The sequence below is a fragment of the Pleurodeles waltl genome, chromosome 4_1 (assembly GCF_031143425.1).
Source record: "Pleurodeles waltl isolate 20211129_DDA chromosome 4_1, aPleWal1.hap1.20221129, whole genome shotgun sequence".
NCBI classification, from domain to species: Eukaryota; Metazoa; Chordata; class Amphibia; order Caudata; family Salamandridae; genus Pleurodeles; species Pleurodeles waltl.
In genome coordinates, this window is record NC_090442.1 from 290,074,030 (window position 1) to 290,100,365 (window position 26,336).

At 45.2% G+C, this 26,336-nt stretch overlaps 1 protein-coding gene across 1 annotated transcript in view; it reads left to right on the top strand.

Annotated features, from left to right (window-relative positions):
- POLR3B (RNA polymerase III subunit B) overlaps positions 1–26,336 on the top strand; it is a 776,005-nt gene that overhangs the window by 420,607 nt on the left and 329,062 nt on the right. Inside the window, exon 15 of the mRNA XM_069228350.1 lies at positions 8,519–8,681. Within this exon, the coding sequence (XP_069084451.1) occupies positions 8,519–8,681 (163 nt within the window). The remainder of the gene's footprint in view (positions 1–8,518; positions 8,682–26,336) is intronic.

Sequence of the window (26,336 nt, forward strand, 5' to 3'; positions counted from 1 at the left end):
ATGAAATTATTAAAAAAGGGTCTGGCTATGATTGATCCACAGCAATTGTCATCTGCATGATTCATATAGACAATCATGTATTAAAGAGAGTAGCACTTAAAGACGAGCTTTGGCTCCTCAACGCCCTCTTAACAGACCAGAGCTCAGATTGGAATGGAGGAGGATGAATAACTTGGTAAGAGTGATTAAGGATGAGGAGCTGTAGTCACACAAAAGTGTTAAAACCTAGTAGAGCTTTGGCTTTTGCCTCAAGGCTACTAAGAGACTTCTAATTAATACTCCTACTCTGTAATTGAGAAAGAGATGGTCACCTGCACTTGGGTGGTAAAAAAGGTTTCAAATTATCTTATAGGGCACTACTTTTCAGCTCAGTGCAGACTACAAACCATTAATGTACATTTTAAACAGACCTACTACTCAGTCCAAAAACACACTCCTAGACTAACCGAACTCTGCACAAAATTACTTGAATTAAATTTTACTGTGGTTCATGTTCCAGGTTTTGCCAAAACAAAGAGCAGCTTTTCTTTCCAGATGTTTCATGATAGATGAGAATATGCAGTCAAACCCTGATTGTGAAAAATGTGTTATTGTTTCAGTTGATTTCAGTAACCAAACATGTATTTCCAAAGATGGTTGGGTGAAAGTTTTATCCTCTGACAATCAGATGTGCATAGGCTCTCAATATGTTATGTGTGTTTGGCCTGAAGGGAGTAATCTTTTAGGAGCGCTACAGATGTTTCTAGAATTATTGTTGATTGATGAAATCCTTTACTGGGGAGGGAAATTGGTTCCTCCCGCCTCTTTAAGAAGTAAAATAGTGAGTTTAGTTCATGTTAGGCATTTAGGTAAGACTTTGAGCAGAATGAGATTGCATGAAATGTACTGCTGGCCAAAAATAATTAATTTTGAATTTTAACAGAAAGTAAAGAGTTTTGAAATTTGCAACAGGGCAGATAAACATTTGATTGGAAGTAAATCACCTTTGGTGGCAGTGGATTTATCTGTTAAGTTAGCTGTGGTCTTTTTAGGTCCATTCTTGTGTTTAAGCAATAAATGTGCAGTAGTTATAATTGACTACAGGTCCAAGTGGATTGAGGTAGATTATGTCAAAATTCCTTATATTGAAGCAGTGATTAATTTCCTGAAAATATATTTTCTGCGGGAGGATCTTCCTCTTCCAAAGATATTAATCACAGACATTGGGGCACAATTAACATTTTATGATATGTTAAAATTAATTAAAGAGTCTGTTATTGAACATAAACACTCAGCCTTTACCATCATCAGAAAGAGCTAAGAGACATAATGGTGAAGCAGTTAGATTAGCCATAGCAAAGTTTGAAAGATGCTTTACAAGACAAGCCACTTGGCACATTACTATCGGAATTCTCCCTTCCAGTGTATTAAAGGATGGGCTTAATTTACTGTTGTTAAACCTCAATGGATTAAACATAGTGGAAAAAGAAAATCAATGACACAGTAAGAGCAAAACAAAATAAATTATGTTCCAGTTTTAACATATTGGACATCGCCTGGATACCCTGACGGGTGATAGGCTGCGCTATATAAATCTACACATTTCATTCCATTTCAAAAGAGTACATATTGGGGATTTTCAAATTGGTGGTCTTGTGAGAATTAGATTTTCATAGGTTAATCAGGGAAGGACATTTGAAATTTAGTGATCCCAAAAGAATTATTGTACTATCTAATATAACAGTTTGTTTGGAAGAAGGAAAATGGTGGCGTAAATCATCATTTGCTCCTGTTAAGTCTAATGATCCCTGTAGATCTGGTCTGGACATGTTGAACAAGTCAAATCTAAACAGTTCTGCTTATGCACTACCTACAACATCTTGTACCACATTAAGTTAGACATTGAGTGCAAGAACTTTTAACACATCAAGATGTGGCCGCTGCAGAAGAATTCCCCTGTTATGATGAAAGCTTACATTTGATGTTTCATGAAGTTTGAAGGATTATATTTGAATGTTTCGTGACGTTTTGAAGAATTACATTTGAATGTTTTATCAAGTTTTCTTGTTGAATCTATTTGTTTATTACGTCTTATTTTAGCTTTTACGTCATACCAAAATGTATGCAAAGTTCACTATGATTGTTTTTTGTGTATTAGAAAAAAGATATGTTGAAGCGTGTGACAGTGCTAGCCTGACCCATTCAGCTGTGTGGTACCCATGCAAATCCTTGCCTGGATGAAAGAACATTAATGTCGTCATTGTTCAGCCGTTGAGCCAAATGACTGTAGACACACTTGAGAAAACTAGGGAACTAGCGTAGGAGGCTGACTCAGTTTATGGTGTACACCTATGGTGTGGCATTCTATACTGAGTCCAGGCAACCCTTTGTGATAGTGAATGGGTGTTCAGATAGCAAAAGCTCTCTAGGGGTAGCTGAGGTGAGCAGCTGAAGCTTATCCAGGAGGAATGTAAAGCACTTACAATACCACAGTAGTCAGACAATAACTCACTCACAAGAACGAACCACACAAGTGTTGCAAAACTAAAGCAGTCTTTATTACAGCACTAACTACTAGACTAGCATTGGTATATCTGCCTTTGGAGATAGCTACACACAATATATCACAAAATAACCAGCAGAAACAGCATAAAACATATAGGGCCTCATTATGACCCTGGCGGGCGGCGGAGGCCGCCCGCCAGGATGCCGCCCTCCAAAATACTGCGCCGCGGTCAAAAGACCGCGGCGGGTATTACAAGTTTTCCCCTGGGCTGGCGGGCGGTTGCTGAAAAACCGCCCGCCAGCCCAGGGGAAAACGACCTTCCCACGAGGATGCCGGCTCGTAATCGAGCCGGCGGAGTGGGAAGGTGCGACGGGTGCAGTGGCACCCGTCGCGTATTTCAGTGTCTGCAAGGCAGACACTGAAATACTTTGCGGGGCCCTCTTACGGGGGCCCCTGCCGTGCCCATGCCATTGGCATGGGCACGGCAGGGGCCCCCAGGGGCCCCGCGACCCCCCCCCTACCGCCATCCTGTTCATGGCGGCTTTCCCGCCATGAACAGGATGGCGGTAGGGGGGGGTCAGAATCCTCATGGCTGCGGAGTGCGCTCCGCAGCCATGGAGGATTCACACGAGCAGCGGAAAGTCGGCGGGAGACCGCTGACTTTCCGCTTCTGACCGCGGCTGAACCGCGCGGTCAGAATGCTCGTTGGAGCACCGCCAGCCTGTTGGCGGTGCTCCCGTGGTCGGTGGCCCTGGTGGCCACCGGCCGCCAGGGTCAGAATGACCCTCATAGTGCCCTATGGGTGGGAGGGGCGCAAACCATAACTAAGTAAGTGGAGTGCGAAATAGTGCACCCAACCAAGGTAAGTGTGGTATTTAGCTATGAACTGGGGAAAGATGAAAACACCACAGGTAAGTACAGCAAGTGTCCCCAGCGACCAGGTGCAGAGTGGTTACCTGCCCATTTGTCCCATACTCTAACACAGGGAAGTAGTGGTTGGAATTGATGCGTTTCTGGACACTTCCCAGTGGACCCTGAGGAATCCAGCAGACACATGGAAGGTTGGAGTGTGTCCCCACCCAAGGATACCCGAAAGACAGGAGTACCTACACCAGGGGACCTGGATGCATAGGGATTGAACGGAACTCTCACTGAAGTCAATGGATGCCTCAAATGTCCAGCTGCTGTTATGACCCTTAGACCAGGCCGATGGAACCCAGGTACGAATTCCAGACTTAGAAGACCTAAAAAGGAAGGGGACAGAATCCAGCACCCTTTGAGGTGCCCAGGTGGTGAAGGTGATAATGCCTACCCTAGTAGAGGTTAGGTTCCTGCATGTTGGTCCAGCTGCAGGGTCCCGGAACTACAGAAGATCCTAGGAGGCACCTACGTGCTGTCCTACGTCAGGTGCCGGATTGCAGGAGGGTCAGTGACCAGCAAGGCCACCAACAAGCACTGGCAAATGCAAGCAGGAGCTGAAGATGTATTTCCATGTTTTAGCAGACCAGCAAGGTCCAGGGGACTCTACCCTTGAGGGGGGACCAGGGCTGGCCCTCAGCACACAGAGAGGCCAGCAGAAGTCATTGGATACCCCACGAGTGCCCCACAGGCGATGGACACAGGTTGATCTTTGAGTTGCAGAGTTCTGGAGGCTGGGGCTTCTCGGTGCTCAAAGATCTCTTGGAGGAAGAGCCAGTCTGGCTGGTGCTCAGAGGCCATCCCACCCAAGTCCTTAAACACCTAATACGCAGGGGGAGGTGGCCACACCTCTCCCTTGCAGGAAATACTTGGTTTTGCCTTCCTCTGCCTGAGCCAGGCTCACCATCAGGAGGGCAAAACAGTGTCTTGAGTTGTCAGCAGCGTAGACTGGCAGCCAGATCCCATAAGGCTGCATAGGCAGAACTGGGGGATCCTCTAGGAACCCCCAGAGTCCATGGGATCATGCAGTTAGCACTAGAATCGGTGTAGTTGCATGTTTCCAGCATGTTTGATTACAAACATGCCTAGGTGCGGGGAAGTCATTATGCAGTTGGACTACTTGTGTTCACCAGTGTCCACTACATACCTTAAGATGGCTTCCCTGCACCTACAAAGCCCAGGGAATGGAGTCTGGGGTTTGTAGGGGTACCCTGCTCATGCAAGGGTACCCTCACACTTAAGGACATGCACCCTGCCCTTGGACTGAAGGGCCTACCTCAGGGGTGGCTTACAGGGTCTATTTGCAGTGACTAGGATATAAGACAAGCCTTATATCTTATGTGAAAAGTGCATGCACTATTTCACGCAGGCTGCAATGGCAGGCCAGCAGACACAATTTGCATGGGCTCCCGTGGGTGGCATAATACATGCTGCAGCCCATGAGGGACCCCTTGTGTACCAATGCCCTGGGTACCTAATTACCATATACTGGGGGCTTACGTAGATGCACCAGTTTGCCAACTGTGGGTGTAAAATGTTTACCAGCAAACCAAATTTGGAGGAGAGTGGACAGACACTAGGGTCCTGGTTAGCAGGACCCCAGTGAACTACAGTCTAAACACACTGACATCATGCAAAACGTTGGGGGGTAACTATACTAGAAAGATTGTACTTTCCTACTACTAGGAACATATTTTCAAGATTTATTCACATTAAGACTATAATCACATTTTAATACACACTATATGATTAGTAACTATTATAAAAATAGGCAAGTTAGTGGCAATAATATTTGTCAAAAGGGGGGAGAATAGAAATTATTTGTTGTAGTGTGTGGCAGTGAGCCCCCCTATTCAGTTGTGCAGTGTCCACACAACTTCACGCCGGCAAACAAGAACATTAATGTTGTTATTCCTTTCACGTACTTGAAATCCAGGAGTCACCAAATTATTCCCGAGCTTCTATATCAAATTAGTGACATCTGGGTATAAGCTTTTGTGTGAAATTTCAAACTGTTTTTCCTCCCTCTATGACTGCTATCTGGACTTCATCATCTTAGTTCAGGTTTTTTGCTTTGGTATATTGTAGAAGGTCTCCAGGTTCCAGCGACACCCAGTTATTTGGTGAGCTCAAGGTTTCGCTTCAAGAAGTGACCTGCAAATAAACTGCTCTATAGAAAACTCCATTGCTTTTTACTATTTAGTGCAAATCAACATAGGTTCTACTCTCCCCAAAGCAATAAAAGTCTTTCTTCTTCAGAGTGATCACAGTCATCAAGGTGGTAGAGATTAATTTGTATGTCTAAGCCCTCTGGCTGTCCCTCTGATAAATGCCTTGCCAGGATAATGTAACAAGTCCGTCCATTTCAGGTCACTGATCTGCCTATTTTAGTTAAGTACCCTTGACCCATGATTAAATCTTTGCTGAAGAAACGTTTCCTCTTATAAGATGGCCCTTATACCATTCATCGGAAAAACATAGTTTTGTGCAGTTGTAGCTTCTAACTACTTACTCCACCTTTCTCAAAAAGTCTTTTAACGACGCCGCATTTCAAGCTGGTTATAACAGCATTGCTGGATGAAATACACTTACTGGTCAGTACCTGTGGCACCGGTGTCTGGTCTATTTGAAGCTGTTGACAGGCTTCAGTACCATTGACCACTACTTACTTCTTGATAGAGTAAAGGACACAAGTACTGATCACCTGACCAAGTAGGTAGGCTTGTTCCTCACGAAGCTCTTTAAAAATATTTTCTCCTACTTTTAAATCTGATGCCAGTCATCAAGTGTAGTGTCTGTCACGTCTAAATGCTCTCTTGCGTTTTCTTTACTATCTGCATGACATCTTGTTACATGTTACATCTGTGCCAAGAGCCATGTAAAGATTTTAACAAAGATTGCGTGTGTTTAAGAAATGAATGAGCTCTCCTTGCGCAGCAGGCCCACATGTTCCTGGAACAAAACGCTCCATGAACACGGAGCACTTGTGCTGCACACACCGGCCTAGCGTCTTTGTGGTTGTGTTCACCTGGAGGTGTGTTCTTGGAGTTGCATGTAGTGTGAGTGTGAAAGACGGTGGCAGGGTTCTGGAATCTAACATGGAATGGAGGATGCTGAACTTGGGTTTCTTTAATCTCCAAACAAATACAATAACTTTTTAAAAGGAGGCAAGCCTTATGAGAAGCCCTACTCAAGAAAGTGGGCTGACCATAGACCATTATTCAATATTTTCAATATGTGACTCAATGCAGCTTGAGTCTTTTCATGGGATATCAGTTCCTGTTTAATCATTTGTAAGTGAGACAGCCACAAGAGGAAGATGTGTCTAGCACACATTTAGTCTCTTGTTTTCAGTCCCTTTCTTTGCCCTTTGCTACTGCTTTTGTCTCAGACTTTTGCTTTTTAGCACATTATTTTTCTGGATTGTTTCATCTTAATTCTTGTTTAGTTTCTTTTTCTTGATGTCAAAAGACGTTTGGTGCCTTGCTAATTTCTTCAGTTCTGATAGTCATCTTCAGAAATGGTCCATAAGTATGAGTTTTCCTCCTCACCAGGACCCTCTTAAAGAGACACTTGACACCTTTCACATATATTATGTGCAGTTTGGCACCACAGCAAGTCAGCAGATCTTCTCAGCATCCAGTCTCTGACACACCTCTGGCTGAGTTTCTTCACATCATGGGATTTCAGTTTTGCAATTATGCAGATACCCAGTTGATGTTCAAGCTTTCTACCTTTATCCTTTCTAGCTTTGCATCGGCTCAAAACTCTCTTCTCAACCACTGGACGTCATTGGATGGCCTCCAACTTTTTAAAACTCAAATCTGCTAAAACGGAGCTACTCAATACCAGCTATGCCATTGACAGATGGAGACCTACTAGCTGGCCTGAGGTTATGGGCTCACTTCCACCGCTTTCCAGGATAGTCCATAACCTGGATGTCTCGGTTCAAATCTAGCCCCAGATTTCTAGAGTAGCTAGAGCCTGTTTCTGGCACACTACACTTCTAAAGAAAATCTTGCCATTTATTGCCACTGACTGACATTTCAGCAGTGTGTCTCTTAGTGCAGGCCTGCCTTGACTAAGACAGCTGTAACTATCTGGGTCTCCTGGAGAAACTAATCAGAAGGCTTTATTTTAACTAGTGCAGAATGCTTCAGCAGGTGCTTATCACCAGCACCAGTTGTCATGATCACATCTCTAAAATGCTCCATCCTTTGTGTCCTCTCCACCTCAAGGTAGGTAATTGCCGTCATGGGGGTCTCAATCAATCGTGGGAGTTTTTATTAAGGATTTATGGACAAAAGGTAGGATTCAGTGACTAAAAATACCTACATGTGTACCCAGAGTATTCTTCTCATTACAGGGTACCCATAGTATACTCAAAAGTAATCATATTTGCATGTTTCCAGAGTATGATGATTCACACACCCATTTACCATCATGTTTCGTCCTCTTCAGGTGCCCCACAGGGTCAAAGGCTTTCTTCAGGGCAATGTGTTATGCAGATCCCTGGCTATCTTCAGTATACATTACACTGTATGTCCTATCATACCTCAGTAATGAAGCAAGAATACTCAATTTAGGGTCGTCATTGTTTCATTAGCATTATGAATGCCATCTCTCTGTAGTCACACATTCTTCTACTCTTTTCCTCATTTCCCATTTCCTTTTCCTCCTCGTTCAATGCCTAACTTTCAATGTCCACAAACCTTGGCAAGACACACCCCCTAACGAGCACAGCATTGTGACAGCATCCATTACACCTTTTGAGTTTACCCTCAAAAAGGAAGCTATGCATGGATTTTATGGAATAGAGTTCTCAGGTTACAGTACACATTACCCTAGTAGAATCTGTCAATGTGGTACTTTTCTTTTAGATGTTTTGCATTCCTATAGTACACAGCTATTGTTAGTGATACTCTGAACTTCTTTTTTTCTTTTTATGGTCCACACATTAAAATATCCTATTTGTGTAATCTTTGTAGAGTTAACAGATTGTGATAGAATAAGCATGACCTAAAAGATTTGCTACCAAAGAGACTGCTCTTAATTTATGTTTTGAAAAATGTGTTCATGAATATTTGGTTTCAAATTGTTAATTTTCTTCTTTAGGCTTGTGGATTAGTTAAGAACCTAGCTTTGATGACTCATATCACTACTGATATGGAAGATGGCCCGATTATCAAACTAGCCAGTAATTTGGGAGTAGAAGATGTAAATTTGCTGTGCGGAGAAGAACTTTCGTATCCAAATGTATTGCTTGTTTTTCTCAATGGTAAGGGTTTTAGTTATTTTCATCCATACATATGTGCATTGTTTTTGTATTTTATAAGGTCATGTCATTCATAATGATTGGCTGTTGATTTACCCATAGTCCAGAGCAATGATTACCAGAGGTGCCCCAAAAATTGATGCCAGTGTGGTCTGTTGTCGTGAGTGGTCCTTTTACATCATCACTCTCAGAGGTAAAATGTCTACAGAAAAAATAACTAGTTTGGTGGTCTCTCGCTGCGGCCTACAATGCAATTAACATCAGCTGTGGAATACACCTGCGGTTTATGTTTCCTCGTTATGTTTTTTACACCCAAGCGAGTCGAGAAAGAGAGTGTTTAAGTTAGATAAATAATAGTTGAGCTGAAGTTTCTATTTATATCACCGCTGTACACCAGATTCGTCATTTAGCATGGCATGATTAAACTTTTCAGATCTGAAGCAGGAGGCTATTAACAAACACAGTAATCTTTTGTCTGTAAAGCAGAGTTTTTTTCTGATTCCCTTGACTGTTGAAATGCTTCAGCAGTATGAAGCAGAGACTGTCACGACCCAATAGCTGAGTTCCATTGCAGTGGTACCTTCCAGACCCACTATTGCACTCCATTTGTTCAATGCCACCCAGTCTTCAGAGTCAAGGACTTCCTTTTGTTCCATGCATATAGCTGACCCCTACTCCTCCAGCTAGTTCTTACAGTACACCTCCCACCTCAGCACAGGTCTCACATTATATATGATTACCTTCTTGCACAGGCATCTGCCAAAGCTTTATGAAGGATCTGCTTCATCACCTGGAGGGAGCAGGAACTGCCACAACGCCAACTGGGCTGGCCATTTCCAATGTGTAACTCATCAAACCTATGGGCCCCCTGAGCTCCAGTGGAATTATAGCAGGTCTCTAGACAGAAGCTCATAACGAACACTTTAGTGGGACTGCTTCACAAGCTAATGGGGTGGGAAGCAAAGGATTACAAAAGGGGCCAAACGTCATAACTGGAAAAAAGTGAAATGATGGAAAATAAATATGAAGAATGAGAGGCAAGTGGAGAGCGAGACCAAGTGCAAAAGAAAGGCAAATAGAAAAAAGAAAACATTGAAAAAGAAAACATTGAGAAAGGAAACATAGAAAGGTGGATTGGAAGAAGGCTTGGAAAAGAAGGATCGATGGAAAAATCAAAGTCAGAAAGGTAAAAAGGATAGAGGGAAATATAGTAGGAAAAGATGAAAATTATGGATAGAATGTTTGACGAACAATACATAGAATTAATGGAAAAGGGAAGGAAGATGGGAATGAAAAATGGAAAGAAAGGATAGAAGGTAAAAAAAAACGGGAAGAGTGGAATCAAATAAGAAAAGGAATGAGGAGAATGAAATGATAGAAGAGAAGAATGTAGGAAAGTGGAATGAAACCGGGAACTAAGGTGTAATTGTAAAAAACAAAGGAGCAAAATAAAGAAAAATCATTTGAAGGAAATATTTAAAGAAGAAAAAAGGAAGGCAGAAAGAAAGATGTCACTATAGAAAGAGCAAAAAGAATGAAAGGAAGTTAAGAAGATGAAAAGAAACAAACGTCTGAAAGAAAGATGTAAAGACAAAAGGAACTAAATATGACAATAAAGGAGACACAATGGAAAAACAGATTTACAAATGGAGAAAGAAAATTGGCAATACTGTATGAATACAACGGAAGCAGAGGAAAGGGGAAGGAAAAAGACAAGAAAAGATTCACATAAAGAAAAATAGGAAAGAAAGATGTAAAAAGAAACTATGAGGAAAAGAAAATGGGAAAGAATATGCAGAGAAAACAGAAAGATGGGAAGAAGAAAATGTTGTTTGCAAGGAAACAAAAAAGGCAAAAAATAAGGACTCCCACCAGAAAGACAATATAAGAAAAGATCAAATAGTTGATGCATGAACGAAAAAGAAAGCTGAAGATGAAAAGGAAGATGGATATGAATCTGAGCAGTATAAGAGGATGATGAAAGGAGAATAGGAACCTGTGTTGGTAAAGGAACCCCATGGAAAAGAGGGAAACAAGGAAGAGAATGAAAGTAAGAGGCAGAGTCTGAGAAAGTGTGAAGAAAGAGAGGTGGATTTTGGAGAAAAAAAACTAAGAGAAAGAAATAACGGGAAGGTGGTACGAAAGATGTAGAAAGAAAGATGCATGTTGCAAACTTAAAAAGAATACACGTTTTTGTATTGGCAACCAATATGTCTTCACCCACTAATAAGCCTCAAAGAGAAGGGGGCAGCACCTAATGTTGCACAAAAAATGTGTAAAATACATCTGTGGAGATTCACAGAAGTACAGTCCCGTTAGGGATACGTAGATAGATTCAATAATAAAGAGAACTAATCACCCCATATCAAAGACATCGTTTTGGTTGGATTCTAAACTAATCAGTAATAGACAGTATATCTGTGAGAGAAAACCGAGACCAAAAAAATAATTTGAAAATGTACTTCATTTTGTGTCAAAAAAGTTATTTAAAAAAGATAATGAATCTTTTGGATATGTATAAGAGCTAATTAATGTTAGCATGGTTATTGATCACGAGCACGCTTTAAAGTATGTTTAGGCCAAATGAATGATCAACAATAAAGGGTTGAATGTTCAACAAAATATAATATCAAGGTTGAAATGTCGCTCAGTCTATTGGGCAAATGATTCCAGACTGCCCAATGGCAGCTACACATAAGACGAGGAACTGAGTCAACCCTGGAGTACACTTTTGTATCTGTCTCCATACTCCAAGAAGTACAGAGTTTTCACATTAAGGTCAGAAGTGAAAGTGATCATCACCTTCAGATTTTAAAAATATCAAAAAATAACCGGGCCGTGGTCGGAGTAGATTATTTTAGCTCACAGGGCCCTGGCAGCCACTGGCAAAGTGTAGGATGGAACAATCTATCAATGGAAAACATTAAGAAATGGAAACCAAGCCTATCCCTGCTGCAAAGGGGTGAAATTGGCTCAATCTCTCAAAAGGAGACAATGCAGTTAGTCTTGAAAAAAAACAGTTAGGCCAACAACATCCAAAGACAAGTCCTAAACAAACACAATTGGTTTACTCCAGTGTTAAAGTAATTAAGACAGAAATTAAACAGGGAAGGTAGAATCCGTAAGTCCACTGAGGCAATGGGGTAACACCTTAATTCCAGGCATTAGCATCTGAGTACAAAAAGACAGTGTGGGAGGCCAAACTATCCTACAGGGACCACAAATGGATAAAAATTGTAGAGGCCTGCAAAGCAAAAAAACAGCAAGCCGCTCTGGTCCATTATTAACAAGCTAGTGCAGGAGCTGATGGGAACATTAGGCAATATGTTGGCAAAAGACAAATGGGTAGAACACATCTTGAATTTATATCAGAGCCCTAACAAAAATGTTGCCCCTTTGGATAACCCTAGTGGAGTGTGAGGCCTAACTTTCCATCACGGCAAAATTTTGGCTTGTAGAAGTACCGGGGCTCCCACTCCCAGTCCTAATGGCCTACCTGCTGCTGCTTCTTTTTTTTTTCTTTTTTTTTTTTTATAATAAGCATTGGCAAGACCAGTAGGTCTTGCCTACGCTAGATCTATTGGCTTTGTGAATGTTTGTTAGCCATTTTGCAAATGGCTGAAAATAAAGATAAAAAAGCTTTATAACACAGCCAATTTTGACTACAATATAGCGTTTTTTTAGGGGGGTTCTTTTACTTGCAGCTATGCTGCACTAAAACCACCGCTCTCTATAATCTATACTATACTGTCCCTATAGATCTGTAATCTGGAGCCGCAAGTGCACTCCTGAACTTTGCGTGCGGCCCCCATTTCAAAACAGGCAAGCATTATTTACAAGTTAATTGACGTGAAAGAAAGCAAGTGATTAGGGTGTCCTACACAGTTAACTTTTGGGCCACCTTCATTTTTTAAAGACATTCTGCAACGAACGTGTAAAATATGAAAAGGTCTATTAAAAAACTACAATACACTGTATTTTATTCACATGCAGAACTGTTTCATCTTAGTAATACATCAGACTGAATTAGTGCAAGTATTTTTAAAACATGAATTTTGAAATGTTCATGCTTCAACCCACTCTGACAATGCCAATAGTGAACTAAGAGGCAAGTCAGGTGTGTGTCGCCCTTTGGCTGGCCTGGGTTGCTATTCTACATGAACAACATTTTAATAAAATCAAATGTTGGAGAAGCTTTTGTGCAGCGCATATCCTGAAGTTATGTATTATATGTAATAAAAAAAACAAGCATTGGTAAAGCCAATAGGTTTATCTTTGGAAATATTTTTTTGTACATGTTGCAGATGACTGTAGTAAAGATGTCAAGTAACGGAAAGAGCTGCTGACTCTGCATCGTATCAGCATCCTGTGATCCTGGTCAAATCATGTAATCTCTTTAGTGCCATAATAAATGTCTTTGTGTAATATAACCGGTGATCTTATAAAGAGCTGAAATACTTTATAGAAGTTGTAAGTGCTTTCTATAAAGCTGCCAGTACTGTGAAAAAAGGTGAACTGTACACCTTTAAGGTGTGCCAGTGCCTTAGGTGAGCAGAAGAGGATCCAGTGATGGAGGAAGCCCTTGAGGGGCAAGAGGAAGGGTCAGGAAGTGCGGCTGTGGAGGAGGTGGGGCTTGCACTGCGCCACACTGAGCACACGGACAGTTGACGGTCGATAGGGAGCGGGGTGATATCGCCATAGCTAGTTTTGAGTTGGGGTAGTAGTAAAATATAGCAATAATCTTTGTTCAGTGGATTTCCTTGGGCTTTTGGCCCCTGTGCGACTGCACCTGCTACACCATTCAAATCATGTCCGTAGTGCTTGCAAGGTAACTGCACTTGTGACTGCTTTTTTAGTAGTAAAACATAGCAATAGTCAGTGTTCAGTGGGTTTTCTAGAGCTTTTGGCCCCTGTGCCACTGCACCTGCTGCACCATACAAATCTTGACCTGCAAGGACAAGTGAGGAAATCGTTTATATCTAGTAATAATGTACGTGTTCCGAAAAAGGCACATCTGCAGACGGAATACACAATTATTGTGTAGCTAAGCATAAACACAAACGCTTTCATAACAAGTGCCTTTAAACTTATCCACCTCTTCAAAACGAATTGCCACAGATGTCCTAAATAAAGCATGTGCACATCAAAGTGAAAACCAAGCATTGATAAATTGTTACAATGTGGCTGGTTCTTTCCTGTGAAAAGGTCTTAACCTGTGCTTGACAGTGAATGTGGCCTAAACAGTGTAAATTGCCCAAGATCACTGTATGTTAGCCTGAAGCTGAATGAAATGTGGTTAGTTTTGTGCTTTGTTCCTAAAAAGGCAGTTTCACAAATTATATGGCCTCACCAAAGAAGAGGAATTTTGCGATAAAGATGTTAAATATGAAAAAGTCCCTGCAAACATTCCAAAAATGTATTTCTTTTCCATGCAGAACTGTTTCATTTTAGTAGTACTAGTATATCACAAAAATCAGTGCAAGTGTTTTTTTTTTTTTTGTAAGTAGCACTTTTCAAATGTGATTTTATGAACTTTCATACTTCCACCCACTATGACAATGCCATTAGTGAACTTCATGCCCCACAAATGAAAGGCAAGTGGTTTGTGCAGCTGAAGAGCGAGAAACCTTTTGAGATGGCTATGCCTAAAATAAAATTAAAAACGAAGAAGGCACCAGCAGGCTGCATTCCTTTTTCTTGAAACGCTCTAAATTTGTTTGTTTTGGAAAAATTACCCAGTGAGACTATATAATACCTTTCTATCAGAAACAGGGTTCCGGATTCATGGAAAGGGGCAATTATATACTCTATTTACAACAAAGGTTCATATACCAACCTAGATAGTTACCTCTTGATTGCGTTACTCGACATTGATGAAAAAATATTTGCTAGGCTGCTACTTGCCGATTTGGAATCCTGGGCAACGGAAAGGAAACTAACTCAGATAAATCCAACTGGCTTTCAAAGAGCTTCAAACACTATTGACAATCTGACACCTTAAGCCTTGCTTTTGTGAAAAATATACAAGGACAAAAACTGCTGTATACACCTGCTTAGTAGACGTGACCAACAATCTAACACCTTTAGCCTTGCTTTTGGGAAAAATATGCAAGGAAAAAAACAGCTGTATACAGCTGCTTAATAGACATGACCAAAGCATTCAACATGCTCAATAGAGATCGCCTGTGGCAAAAACTCACAGATTGGAACATTCCTGAGAATCTGCTTAGAGGAATATAGCTTCTGTATTCAGAAAACTGGTGAAGGGTCACCCTTGGAAAATAATAGGGGTCTAACAACTAGAATCCAGATAGAGAAAAGGCATCAAACAAGGATGTGTCCTGGCTCATACATTATTCAATCTTCAGCAGACTTGCGTGCCCAACTAGATTCAACCCACTCACATCCACCAAAAATAGGCCAACAACTGTTAACAGCATTATCATATGCCAATGGTATAGTCATATTGAATTTGTCCTACAGGGCTCAAGTTGTGCAATCCTGTAGAACCCATCTTGAGAAATACTTCAAAGTTAAAATCTTCCAACCCAGATCATGAATGTTGCCATTAATTAATCATTTACCAAAATGGCACCCACCAAGGGAGAACAAGGCCTGCAGGTTTTGTCACAAACCAAGAGAAGCTTGTTGCGAATATAACACATTCGTCCAGTCTTGCTGCCAAGGCACAGAATGGTCCCCCAAAAACCTTTATGAGAATCTGTGGACAAACAGTTTTGTTTTGTATGAAGGGACCAAAGCCACAAATTATAGCGTGCTTCGCGAAATTTCTCTTGCAAATGGACCAGCTGTTAAAATAAAACACTTTGAACTTGAGTCATTCTATTACCCGGGGACTCAAGAATAATTTCTTCTTCAGAAGCTCTGGCTGCGGGGGAATGCTCCTGCTCTGAAATGGCCCAGTAACATTGCACTTTTATTTCATCGAGGTGGTGGTCTAAGGAGTGGACCAAGGGCCAGATGTATCAAAGGGTTTTACCCATTCTGTGTCTATGGTAGAATGTGTTCGTACATATAGCCCCAAGTGAATAAGACTCCCCAATGAACTGTTTGCAAATTTGTCAAATCGGCTAAATGTTCAGGGTTGACCTAATGATAAAAGACATGTTGATTAGCAACTTTTCCCTTTTACATTATTAGTGTAGTCTTAGTCGATGCTACTCAAGGAAGAAATGTTTTTTACAGCATATGCCTATGATTTATTAGCTTGGATTACTGAAGCCTACTTGTAATTGGGAATGTCGCAAAGTCGCATGTCACCCGCGTAAGCTTTGGTGCTTTGAAAACTGTTGTTGAATTGCACTTTCCTCCTCAGTTGCACAAAAATCGCCTTGTAGATGATTCCGATTTTTTAATCTGTCTTTTTAATGTTTACTGTGGTTATACAAATGTCTGCAAGTTCTGATGAGTTGCCATCGCCGGTTGCTTTTATCCCATAATTATAATGGTTTCTATTAACTGTGCAGATAAAGATTTGATGTTCAGTCTTTCTGTTTTAATCCATCCTTCATTTCTTCTTCAGTGTGTAGCACTCGAATTTCCATTGAATCTCCAATCAACATCGACTCAAATAATGTGCGCATTGAAACACGACATGCAAAATAACAACACTGTGATGATTTCATGCATTGCGACCTAAATAATAGAAACACCCAAGTTAAACTATAGTTGACTGTACTGTAAATATTCCCTGAAAGCAAAGTGATGGGTTTTTCCGTTTTTCGTAGTTGGCTTTTGATAATGCTAGATGCAAGAATAGGTTTCGAGTGGGTTTTTGGTTTAAAAATGCTGTTTTTGCCAAGGGTAGGTCGCTCCCCCTGCCGCTGCAGCTCCTCCAGCTCCTCCAGGTTCCTGAGACCCACCTCACAGTAAGTACCCCCCACCTCCCTGCCCCTCGCCCTGCCCCGCGCTACTCACCCTCTCTCCTGCTTCTTTTCTTCTTTTCTTCTTCTCTGTTCTTCTTCCTCGCTCCTCCTCTGTAATCTTCTTCTGTACTCTTCTTTTCCCCGTCTGCTCTCTTCTTCTGGGTGCTTCTCTGCCTCTCCTGTTCACCTCTCTTCTTCTTCATCTTCTTCTGTGGTCTTCTGGACTCCTGTTCTCCTGTTCTCCTGTTCTCATGTTCTCCTGTTCTCCTGTTCTTCTGTTCTTCCGGTCTTCTGTTCTTCTGTTCTTCTGTCTTCTATCTTCTGTCTTCGGCTCCTCTGCCTCCTCCGTCTTCTTCTCCCCGCGCCTGCCCTCCTGCTCCTGCCTCATCCCCCTCCCTCACTCGCCTCCCCCTCTCTATCACCCCTACCTACCCCGTTCGCTATCTACCTCCCTCACTCCTCCTATCTACCTATCTCTCTATCTCACTATCTAACTCCCTCACTCTCCACCTCCTCCTATCTACCTATCTCTCTATCTATCTATTTCTCTATCTATTTATCTATCTATCTACTTTCTCTATCTATTTCTCTATCTCTCCCCCCTTCCCCCCACCCCCTCCATTACCTATCTTCCTATCCTCTCACTCTACCTCTCACCCTCACCCACCTCTACAACCCCCCCTCCCCTATCTTCACAACCCTACTCCTATCTCTCTCCCTAATCTCCTAAACCTCCTAACACTCACCCCCCTCCACCCTTAAACCCCCCTCCCCCAGCTCTTCTCACTCTACCTGTCCCCCCCTCCCTCGTGCTTTCCCGCCGCGACCTCCTGCACGCCCCGCCCCCCAGCTCCCATTCGACCCCAGCTGACCCCTCCCCCCCTCCTACCTCATATGGCGGCCGCTGCACGACAGTGGTAGCGACCCTTGACCCAAAGGTAGGTCGCTCCCCCTGCCGCTGCAGCTCCTCCAGTTTCCTGAGTTCCTGAGACCCACCTCACAGTAAGTACCCCCCACCTCCCTGCCCCGCGCTACTCACCCTCTCTCCTGCTCCTGCTTCTTTTCTTCTTTTCTTCTTCTCTGTTCTTCCTCCTCGCTCCTCCTCTGTAATCTTCTTCTGTACTCTTCTTTTCCCCGTCTGCTCTCTTCTTCTGGGTGCTTCTCTGCCTCTCCTGTTCGCCTCTCTTCTTCTTTATCTTCTTCTGTGGTCTTCTGCCTGTCTTCTGCCTTCTGTTCTTCGTATCTTCATCTGTGATCTTCTGGACTCCTGTTCTTCTGTTCTTCCGGTCTTCTGTTCTTCTATTCTTCCGGTCTTCTGTCTTCTGTCTTCGGCTCCTCTGCCTCCTCCGTCTTCTTCTCCCCGCACCTGCCCTCCTGCTCCTGCCTCATCCCCCTCCCTCACTCGCCTCCCCCTCTCTATCACCCCTACCTACCCCGTTCGCTATCTACCTCCCTCACTCCTCCTATCTACCTATCTCTCTATCTCACTATCTAACTCCCTCACTCTCCACCTCCTCCTATCTACCTATCTCTCTATCTACCTATCTCTCTATCTACCTATCTCTCTATCTACCTATCTCTCTATCTACCTATCTCTCTATCTACCTATTTCTCTATCTATCTATTTCTCTATCTATCTACTTTCTCTATCTATTTCTCTATCTCTCCCCCTTCCCGCCACCCCCTCTATTACCTATCTTCCTATCCTCTCACTCTACCCCTCACCCACCTCTACAACCCCCCCTCCCCTATCTTCACAACCCTACTCCTATCTCTCTCCCTAATCTCCTAAACCTCCTAACACTCACCCCCCTCCACCCTTAAACCCCCCTCTCCCAGCTCTTCTCACTCTACCTGTCCCCCCTCCCTCGCGCTTTCCCGCCGCGACCTCCTGCACGCACCCCAGCTCCCATTCGACCCCAGCTGACCCCTCCCCCCCCCTACCTCATATGGCGGCCGCTGCGCGACCGCGCCGCTGGCGCGCCAGAGGCAAGCCCGTCTGCGCCTGGCCCGCGCCACGACCCCTGGTCCCCAGCTCTCCCAAGCCCCCCTGATCTGCTACGACCCCACCACCCTCCACGCCCTCAACCCAGGGCGCTCCAACACCTGCTTCCAAGCTCACCCCAAACGCACCCATGGACCCTTCGCCTGCAACTCCTGCAAACGCATCTTCCACCACGCAACTACCACGACCACAAGCCCACGCGCCATCAACCACCTCAAGTGCATCCTGGTCAACGCTCGTTCCGTCCACAAGCACGCCGTTGAACTCTGGGACCTCCTGGACTCCACAGCACCGGACGTCGCCTTCATCACGGAGACCTGGATGAACGCCTCCTCTGCTCCAGACATCGCCACCGCCATCCCCGAAGGCTACAAGATCTCCAGAAAAGACCGCACCAACCAAGTAGGAGGAGGTATCGCCATCGTCTTCAAAGACTCCATCAGCGTCACCACCTCCACCGAAGACACCCCTCTCGCCGCTGAACACCTGCATTTTCAGATTCGCACCGACCCCAGGACCACCCTCAGAGGATCCCTCGTCTACTGTCCCCCCGGACCGCGCGCCCCTTTCAGCGACGCCATCGCCAACTTCATCTCCCCGCACGCCCTCGCCTCGCCGGACTACATCCTCCTAGGCGACCTCAACTTCCATCTGGAACAAAACAACGACCCCAACACCACCACCCTGCTCGACAACCTCGGCCTCAAGCAACTGGTGAACACCGCCACCCACATCGCCGGACACACGCTTGACCCCATCTTCTCCGCCAGCAAACACGTCTTCTTCAGCCACACCTCCGCTCTACACTGGACCGACCAGAGCTGTGTACATTTCACATTCCGACGCGAGACCCGCCACCTCCGCACTCAACCCATCCCTCGTCGACAGTGGAACAAAATCCCCGAAGAGCAACTCTTCTCCGCACTCGCCGCCAACCAGCCCACCCTCGCCACCGACCCCAACGACGCAGCCCTCAGCCTCACGAACTGGATCTCCAACTGCGCAGATAACCTTGCTCCCCTCAAACGTACGCATCGACAGGCCAACACCAAAAAACCTCTCTGGTTCTCTGACACCCTCAAAGAATCGAAGAAAACTTGTCGCGCCCTCGAGAAGGCCTGGCGCAAGGACCACACCGCTGACAACATGACCGCCCTCAAGGACGCTACCCGCGAACACCACCACCTGATCCGTGCTGCCAAAAGGAACTTTTTTACCGACAGACTGAACAAAAACAGCCACAACAGCAGAGAACTTTTTAGCATCGTCAAGGAGTTCTCCAACCCCAACGCCGTCACGCCCTCACAAGATCTGTGCAACTCCCTCGCCATCTTCTTCCATCGCAAGATCGGCGACCTCCACGACAGCTTCGGACACCAGACCCAACCAAACATCACCGAACCCACACCTCCGACCATCACCCTCAACGACTGGACCCACATCAACACCGAAGAAACCAAAACCACCATGAACTCGATCCAATCCGGCGCTCCATCGGACCCCTGCCCTCATTTCATCTTCAATAAAGCCGACGACATCATCGGCCCGCACCTCCAGGCCGGCATCAACTCCTCTTTTTCTCTTTCTCCTCTCTTCTGCTACCTTCCCCGAATGCTGGAAACACGCCGAAGTCAACGCACTACTAAAGAAACCTACGGCTGACCCGAGCGACCTGAAAAACTTCCGCCCCATCTCGCTCCTCCCCTTCCCCGCCAAGGTAATAGAGAAGGCCGTCAACAAACAGCTGACCACCTTCCTGGAAGACAACAACCTGCTCGACCCTTCACAAACCGGATTCCGAACCAACCACAGCACTGAAACCGCCCTCATCTCAGTCACAGACGACATCAGAATCCTGATGGACAATGGTGAAACAGTCGCCCTCATCCTCCTCGACCTCTCGGCTGCCTTCGACACCGTCTGTCACCGCACCCTAATCACCCGCCTCCGCTCCACCGGGATCCAAGGACAGGCCCTAGACTGGATCGCCTCCTTCCTCTCAAACCGATCCCAAAGAGTCTACCTCCCTCCGTTTCGCTCAGACCCCACCGAGATCTGCGGCGTACCTCAAGGCTCATCACTCAGCCCGACACTCTTCAATGTCTACATGAGCCCCCTCGCCGACATCGTACGCAAGCACGACATCATCATCACCTCCTACGCCGACGACACCCAACTTATACTCTCCCTCACCAAGGACCCCGCCAGCGCCAAGACCAACCTACAAGAGGGCATGAAGGACGTCGCAGATTGGATGAGGCTCAGCCGCCTAAAGCTGAACTCTGACAAAACGGAAGTCCTCATCCTCGGCAACACCCCGTCCGCTTGGGACTCCTCCTGGTGGCCCACGGCCCTCAGCACCGCACCTACCCCCGCAAACCACGCCCGCAACCTCAGCTTCATCTTGGACCCTCTTCTCACCATGACCAAGCAAGTCAACGCCGTGTCCTCCGCCTGCTTCCTCACCCTCCGCATGCTCCGCAAGATCTTCCGCTGGATCCCCGCCGACACTAGAAAAACCGTGACCCGCGCCCTCGTCACGAGCCGCCTGGACTACGGCAACACCCTCTATGCTGGAACCACCGCCAAGCTCCAAAAACGCCTGCAAAGTATTCAAAACGCCTCGGCCCGCCTCATCCTCGACGTACCCCGCAACAGCCACATCTCCGCACACCTGAGACACCTGCATTGGCTCCCAGTCAGCAAAAGGATCACCTTCCGACTTCTCACCCACGCACACAAAGCCCTCCACAACAAGGGACCGGATTACCTCAACCGTCGCCTCAGCTTCTACGCCCCCACCCGTCTCCTCCGTTCCTCGCGCCTCGCGCTCGCTGCCGTCCCTCGCATCCGCCGCTCCACGGCGGGTGGGAGGTCCTTCTCCTTCCTGGCAGCCAAGACCTGGAACTCCCTCCCCACCAGCCTCAGGACCACCCAGGACCACTCCGCATTCCGGAGACTCCTAAAAACCTGGCTCTTCGAGCAGCAGTAACCCCCAATCCCTTTTTTTCCCCTAGCGCCTTGAGACCCGCACGGGTGAGTAGCGCGCCTTATAAATATTAATGATTTGATTTGATTTGATTTGTTTCCCAGTTTCAGTCTGTTGAACATAGAAAGTAATGGAATCATCTTCTTATCTCTCGTTTTTCATATCACTCTCCTTTAACTCAATAGCATAATGCCCTTTGGATTTAAAGACAGAAGTTTCCTTCAGTGCGCCATTTACATTCAAAATATTGTTGGGGGGTAGGACTCTGCTTTCTCGGGCATACCAGTCTAAATACTGCACACACTAGGAATTTCATAGATAAAGACCACGCTTATTGATTAGCAGCCAGTTCCAGTAGACCCCAACGATGATCCACTTTCAAACATGTATTTGTGTTGGATTTTTTTCCTCCTGTTTCTCTCTTTGTCTACTATTTGAGTTCACTTACCATAAGCCACGTTTGAGATTACAAAATATTTTCTAGATTTGCAGATCTGTCCAATACAGCCGTGGAACATTATAGTGAGTGGCACAGTGTGTCCAGACTAATTATTGGATTGTGCCAGATTAAAGACCTTCTGTATCTATTAGTTGTTTTGCATACCACATACACCAAACACATTTTGGCAACTTCTTGGCTGTTTTGAGTGATGCTACGTTGAAAACATTGGGCTGGTTTGAGCCACATTTCCCCCTGAAACGTTCTACGCCGTTCTGCTTTTACCTCCACCACGACCAGCTTTTAATTCACTAGCCAGACTGCCCAATAGCCAGATCTTCTAGTAAAAGGATTTGTGACCCTGGAGCTGAGGGCATTGTTTTAAACTTTGTGTTTCAAACTTTGGTTCGGATGTGACCCCAACATTATTGTGGTTCTCGCATTATGCAAGTACTCTGTAGCGGTATGTGAATCAAGCCTTCAAAATATCAACTGGACTGAGACCTCCACTTATCTAGATTTCTCTTGCTTGAATCAATCCCTCACATGTTTGGTTCCTTTTTAGCAATTAATGAGTGAAGGCAGCAGAGCCCCCACATACTTCTGTCCCCACACTTTAGGAGACCTTTTAGTTGTATGTATGTGCTGGAGCCTAATACCTCCTTCTCCTGTTTAGGGAGCCCTTGTCGAGCCTAGTTCAGCCCATGCTGAAGGGTCCTCAGAGGCTCGGACTTTGAGATCAACACATGTTCTGCTTATATTGAGAGCTTGAACTCTTCTTGCCTTCGCTTCATTCTCTAGGCAGTCCTATTCTGCCTGTATGGTTTCGCATTGGCACTGTAGGAAGTGCAAATAGAAGGCAAGTGTGTGGGCGCCTTTACACTTTTTTTTTTAATACTAGGTGACCCACATGATGATCCATTTTTTCTTATCTTTGCCGAGATGTTTTGGTAACTTGCCATAATCCACATCCTATTGATAGTCCTCATTCTCAAGGCCAAGAGCGTGGGCTCAAAAAAACGCTAATGCTGTTCGTTAAATGCATTCTCGAGGTTCATGGCTAACACTGTTGTCCTTTTCAGATTATATATGACATTATTTGCTATATGCAGAATATTTTTCGTATTGTTGGTCTGAGCGATTGAGCTGAACAATTCAGTTATAGTATTTGCGTTAACACCTTCCGCACTTTTTAGAAAATGGTGAGTTTATGATGTTTTTCAAACTGCACCGGTTTCACTTCTAAATTTTCTTTAGCTACGGCCCACATTTTATTGAAACCGGATGCAGCTGTTTTTGGTCCCCCCCGAGAACCATTTTAAGTAAATCCACGCACATTTCCATGCACCTAAGCATTACTCTGTGAATCCTTCTCTCTGTAAATCCTACTTCAGGCTTTTATGAGATTGAGTGTAACACTATCACAATTGGAGGTTGTCTAGATTAAAAAATATATATATATTCTTATATTGCTCGTTATAATAACTAGCATTGTGTTCAAGCAGAGACATTCATCTTCCCCTCCCCTCCAGGACATCCTGGCATGCACCCAACACAAGTATATTTTAAATATAGAGAGTACCCCAGATGTATAACAGCATGCTTTTGATGTAGACTAGATTTTTTGTTAAATGCATCGAACAGTGTGATCTCGCCAATATTTTAGGCCATCACACTTCCTCTAAGATACATTCTGAACAGAAGCTGGTCCAGACGTACATATGTTTTGGTTGAGATTGAGCAGAAGGTACAATCTGCATCATTTATATGCATGTCTCTCAAGATATCCATTATGCCCAGTGTGTCCAACCACTCCTTCCTCAACTCTGAGATTCACTCCCCGTCTGATGTTGTAGGAGGCTGGCCTGGCTTATAGTGGGTCCCTTGTGGTACTTACACCCTGTGCCAGGTCCAGGTATCCCTTATTAGTAGAATAGAGGTGTTTCTAGCAGCTTAGGCTGATAGAAGGTAGCTATGGCAAAGCAGCTTAGGCTGAACTAGGAGACATGCAAAGCTCCTACTATACCACTTATATCATATAGCACAATATCAGAGTTACTAAAAATAAAGGTACTTTATTTTAGTGACAATATGCCAAAAGTATCTCAGAGAATACCCTCACTTAGGAGGTAAGTAATATACACAAGTTACATGTACACACACCCAAAACGGGTAAGTAACAGTAAGAAAAGTAGTGCAAACAATGTAAAATCATAATAGGATGCAATAGGTAGACATAGGTCTAGGGGCAACATAAACCATATACTCCAAAAGTGGAACGCGAATCACAAATGGACCCCAGACCTATAGGAGATTGTAGAGGGTCACTGGGACTGTGAGAAAACAGTAAGGGTGTCCAAAAGACACCACCCCAAGACCCTGAAAAGTAGGAGTAAAGTTACCCTACTACCCCAGAAAGACACAATAGTTGTGATAGGGGATTCTGCACGAACCACAAGCACCAGCAAAACACCGAAGACGGATTCCTGGACCTGAGGACTTGTAAAGGAAGGGGACCAAGTCCAAGAGTCACGAAAGTGTCAATGGGGGGCAGGTGCCCACTAAACCCCGGATGAAGGTGCAAAAGGGCTGCCTCCAGGTGGAAGAAGCCGAAGATTCTGTAACAACGAAAAGGGCTAGGAACTTCTCCTTTGAATGGAAGATGTCTCACGGCGTGCTGGATGTTGCAGAAATGTTTCCTGGCAGAAATACCGCAAACAAGCCATTCTAGCTGCAAGAGTCGCGGTTGAGGATTTTGGGTGCTGCTGGGAACCAGGAAGGACCAGGATGTCGCCCCTTGGAGGAGGAGACGGGGGGCGCTCAGCAACTCAGAGAGCCCTCGCAGAAGCAGGCAGCACCCGCAGAAGTACCGGAACTGGCACTTAGAAGATCTGTGAACTCAGAGTCACAAAAGGAGGGTCCCATGATGTCAGAGTCCAACTCAGCGAGTTGGGCGATGCAGGACGGAGTGCTGGGGACCCAGGCTAGGCAGTGGACAAAGGAATCCTTGGAGAAGTGCACAGAAGCCGGAGCAGCTGCAAATCACGCAGTACAAAGGTTTGCTGTCTGGCGTGGGGAGGCAAGGACTTAACTCCACCAAATTTGGCCAGAAGGGCCCATGGACTGTGGGAGACACTTGGGCCCAGCTCCTGTGTTCCAGGGACCACGCTCGTCAGGATGAGAGGGGACCCAGAGGACCGGTGATGCAGAAGTTTGGTGCCTGCGTTGGCAGGGGGAAGATTCCGTCGACCCACTGGAGATTTCTTTTTGGCTTCCAGTGCAGGGTGAAGGCAGACAGCCCTCAGAGCATGCACCACCAGGAAACAGTTGAGAAAGCCGTCAGGATGAGGCGCTACAATGTTGCTGGTAGTCGTCTTGCTACTTTGTTGCAGTTTTGCAGGCGTCCTGGAGCAGTCAGCGGTTGATCCTTGGCAGAAGTCGAAGAGGGAAGTGCAGAGGAACTCTGGTGAGCTCTTGCATTTGTTATCTGAGGAATAGCCCAGAGGAGAGACCCTAAATAGCCAAAAAAGGAGGTTTGGCTACTAAGAAAGGAGGCTTGGCTACTGAAAGAGGTAAGCACCTATCAGGAGGGATCTCTGACGTCACCTGTTGGCACTGGCCACTCAGAGCAGTCCATTGTGCCCCAACACCTCTGAATCCAAAATGGCAGAGGTCTGGGACACACTGGTGGAGCTCTGGGCACCTCCCCTTTCCTTTGTCCAGTTTCACGCCAGAGCAGGGCTTGGGGTATCCCTGAACCGGTGTAGACTGGCTTATGCAGAGATGGGCACCATCTGTGCCCATCAAACCATTTCCAGACGCTGGCGGAGGCTACTCCTCCCCAGCCCTTCACACCTATTTATAAAAGGGAGAGGGTGTAACACCCTCTCTCAGAGGAAATCCTTTGTTCTGTCTTCCTGGGACTGGGCTGCCCAGACCCCAGGGGGGCAGAAACCTGTCTGAGGGGGTTGGCAGCAGCTGCAGTGGAGACCCCGGAAAGGCAGATTGGTAGTACCCAGGTTCTGTGCTAGAGACCCGGGGATGCATGGAATGGTATTGGGGGGACAATTACATGATCCTAGACATGTTACATGGCCATGTTCGGAGTTACCATGGTGATGCTACATATAGGTATTGACCTATATGTAGTGCACGCGCGTAATGGTGTCCCAGCACTCACAAAGTCCAGGGAATTTGCCCTGAACAATGTGGGGGCACCTTGGCTAGTGCCAGGGTGCCCACACATTAAGTAACTTGGCACCTAACTTTCACCAAGTGAGGGTTAGACATGTAGGTGACTTATAAGTTACTTATGTGCAGTGAAAAATGGCTGTGAAAT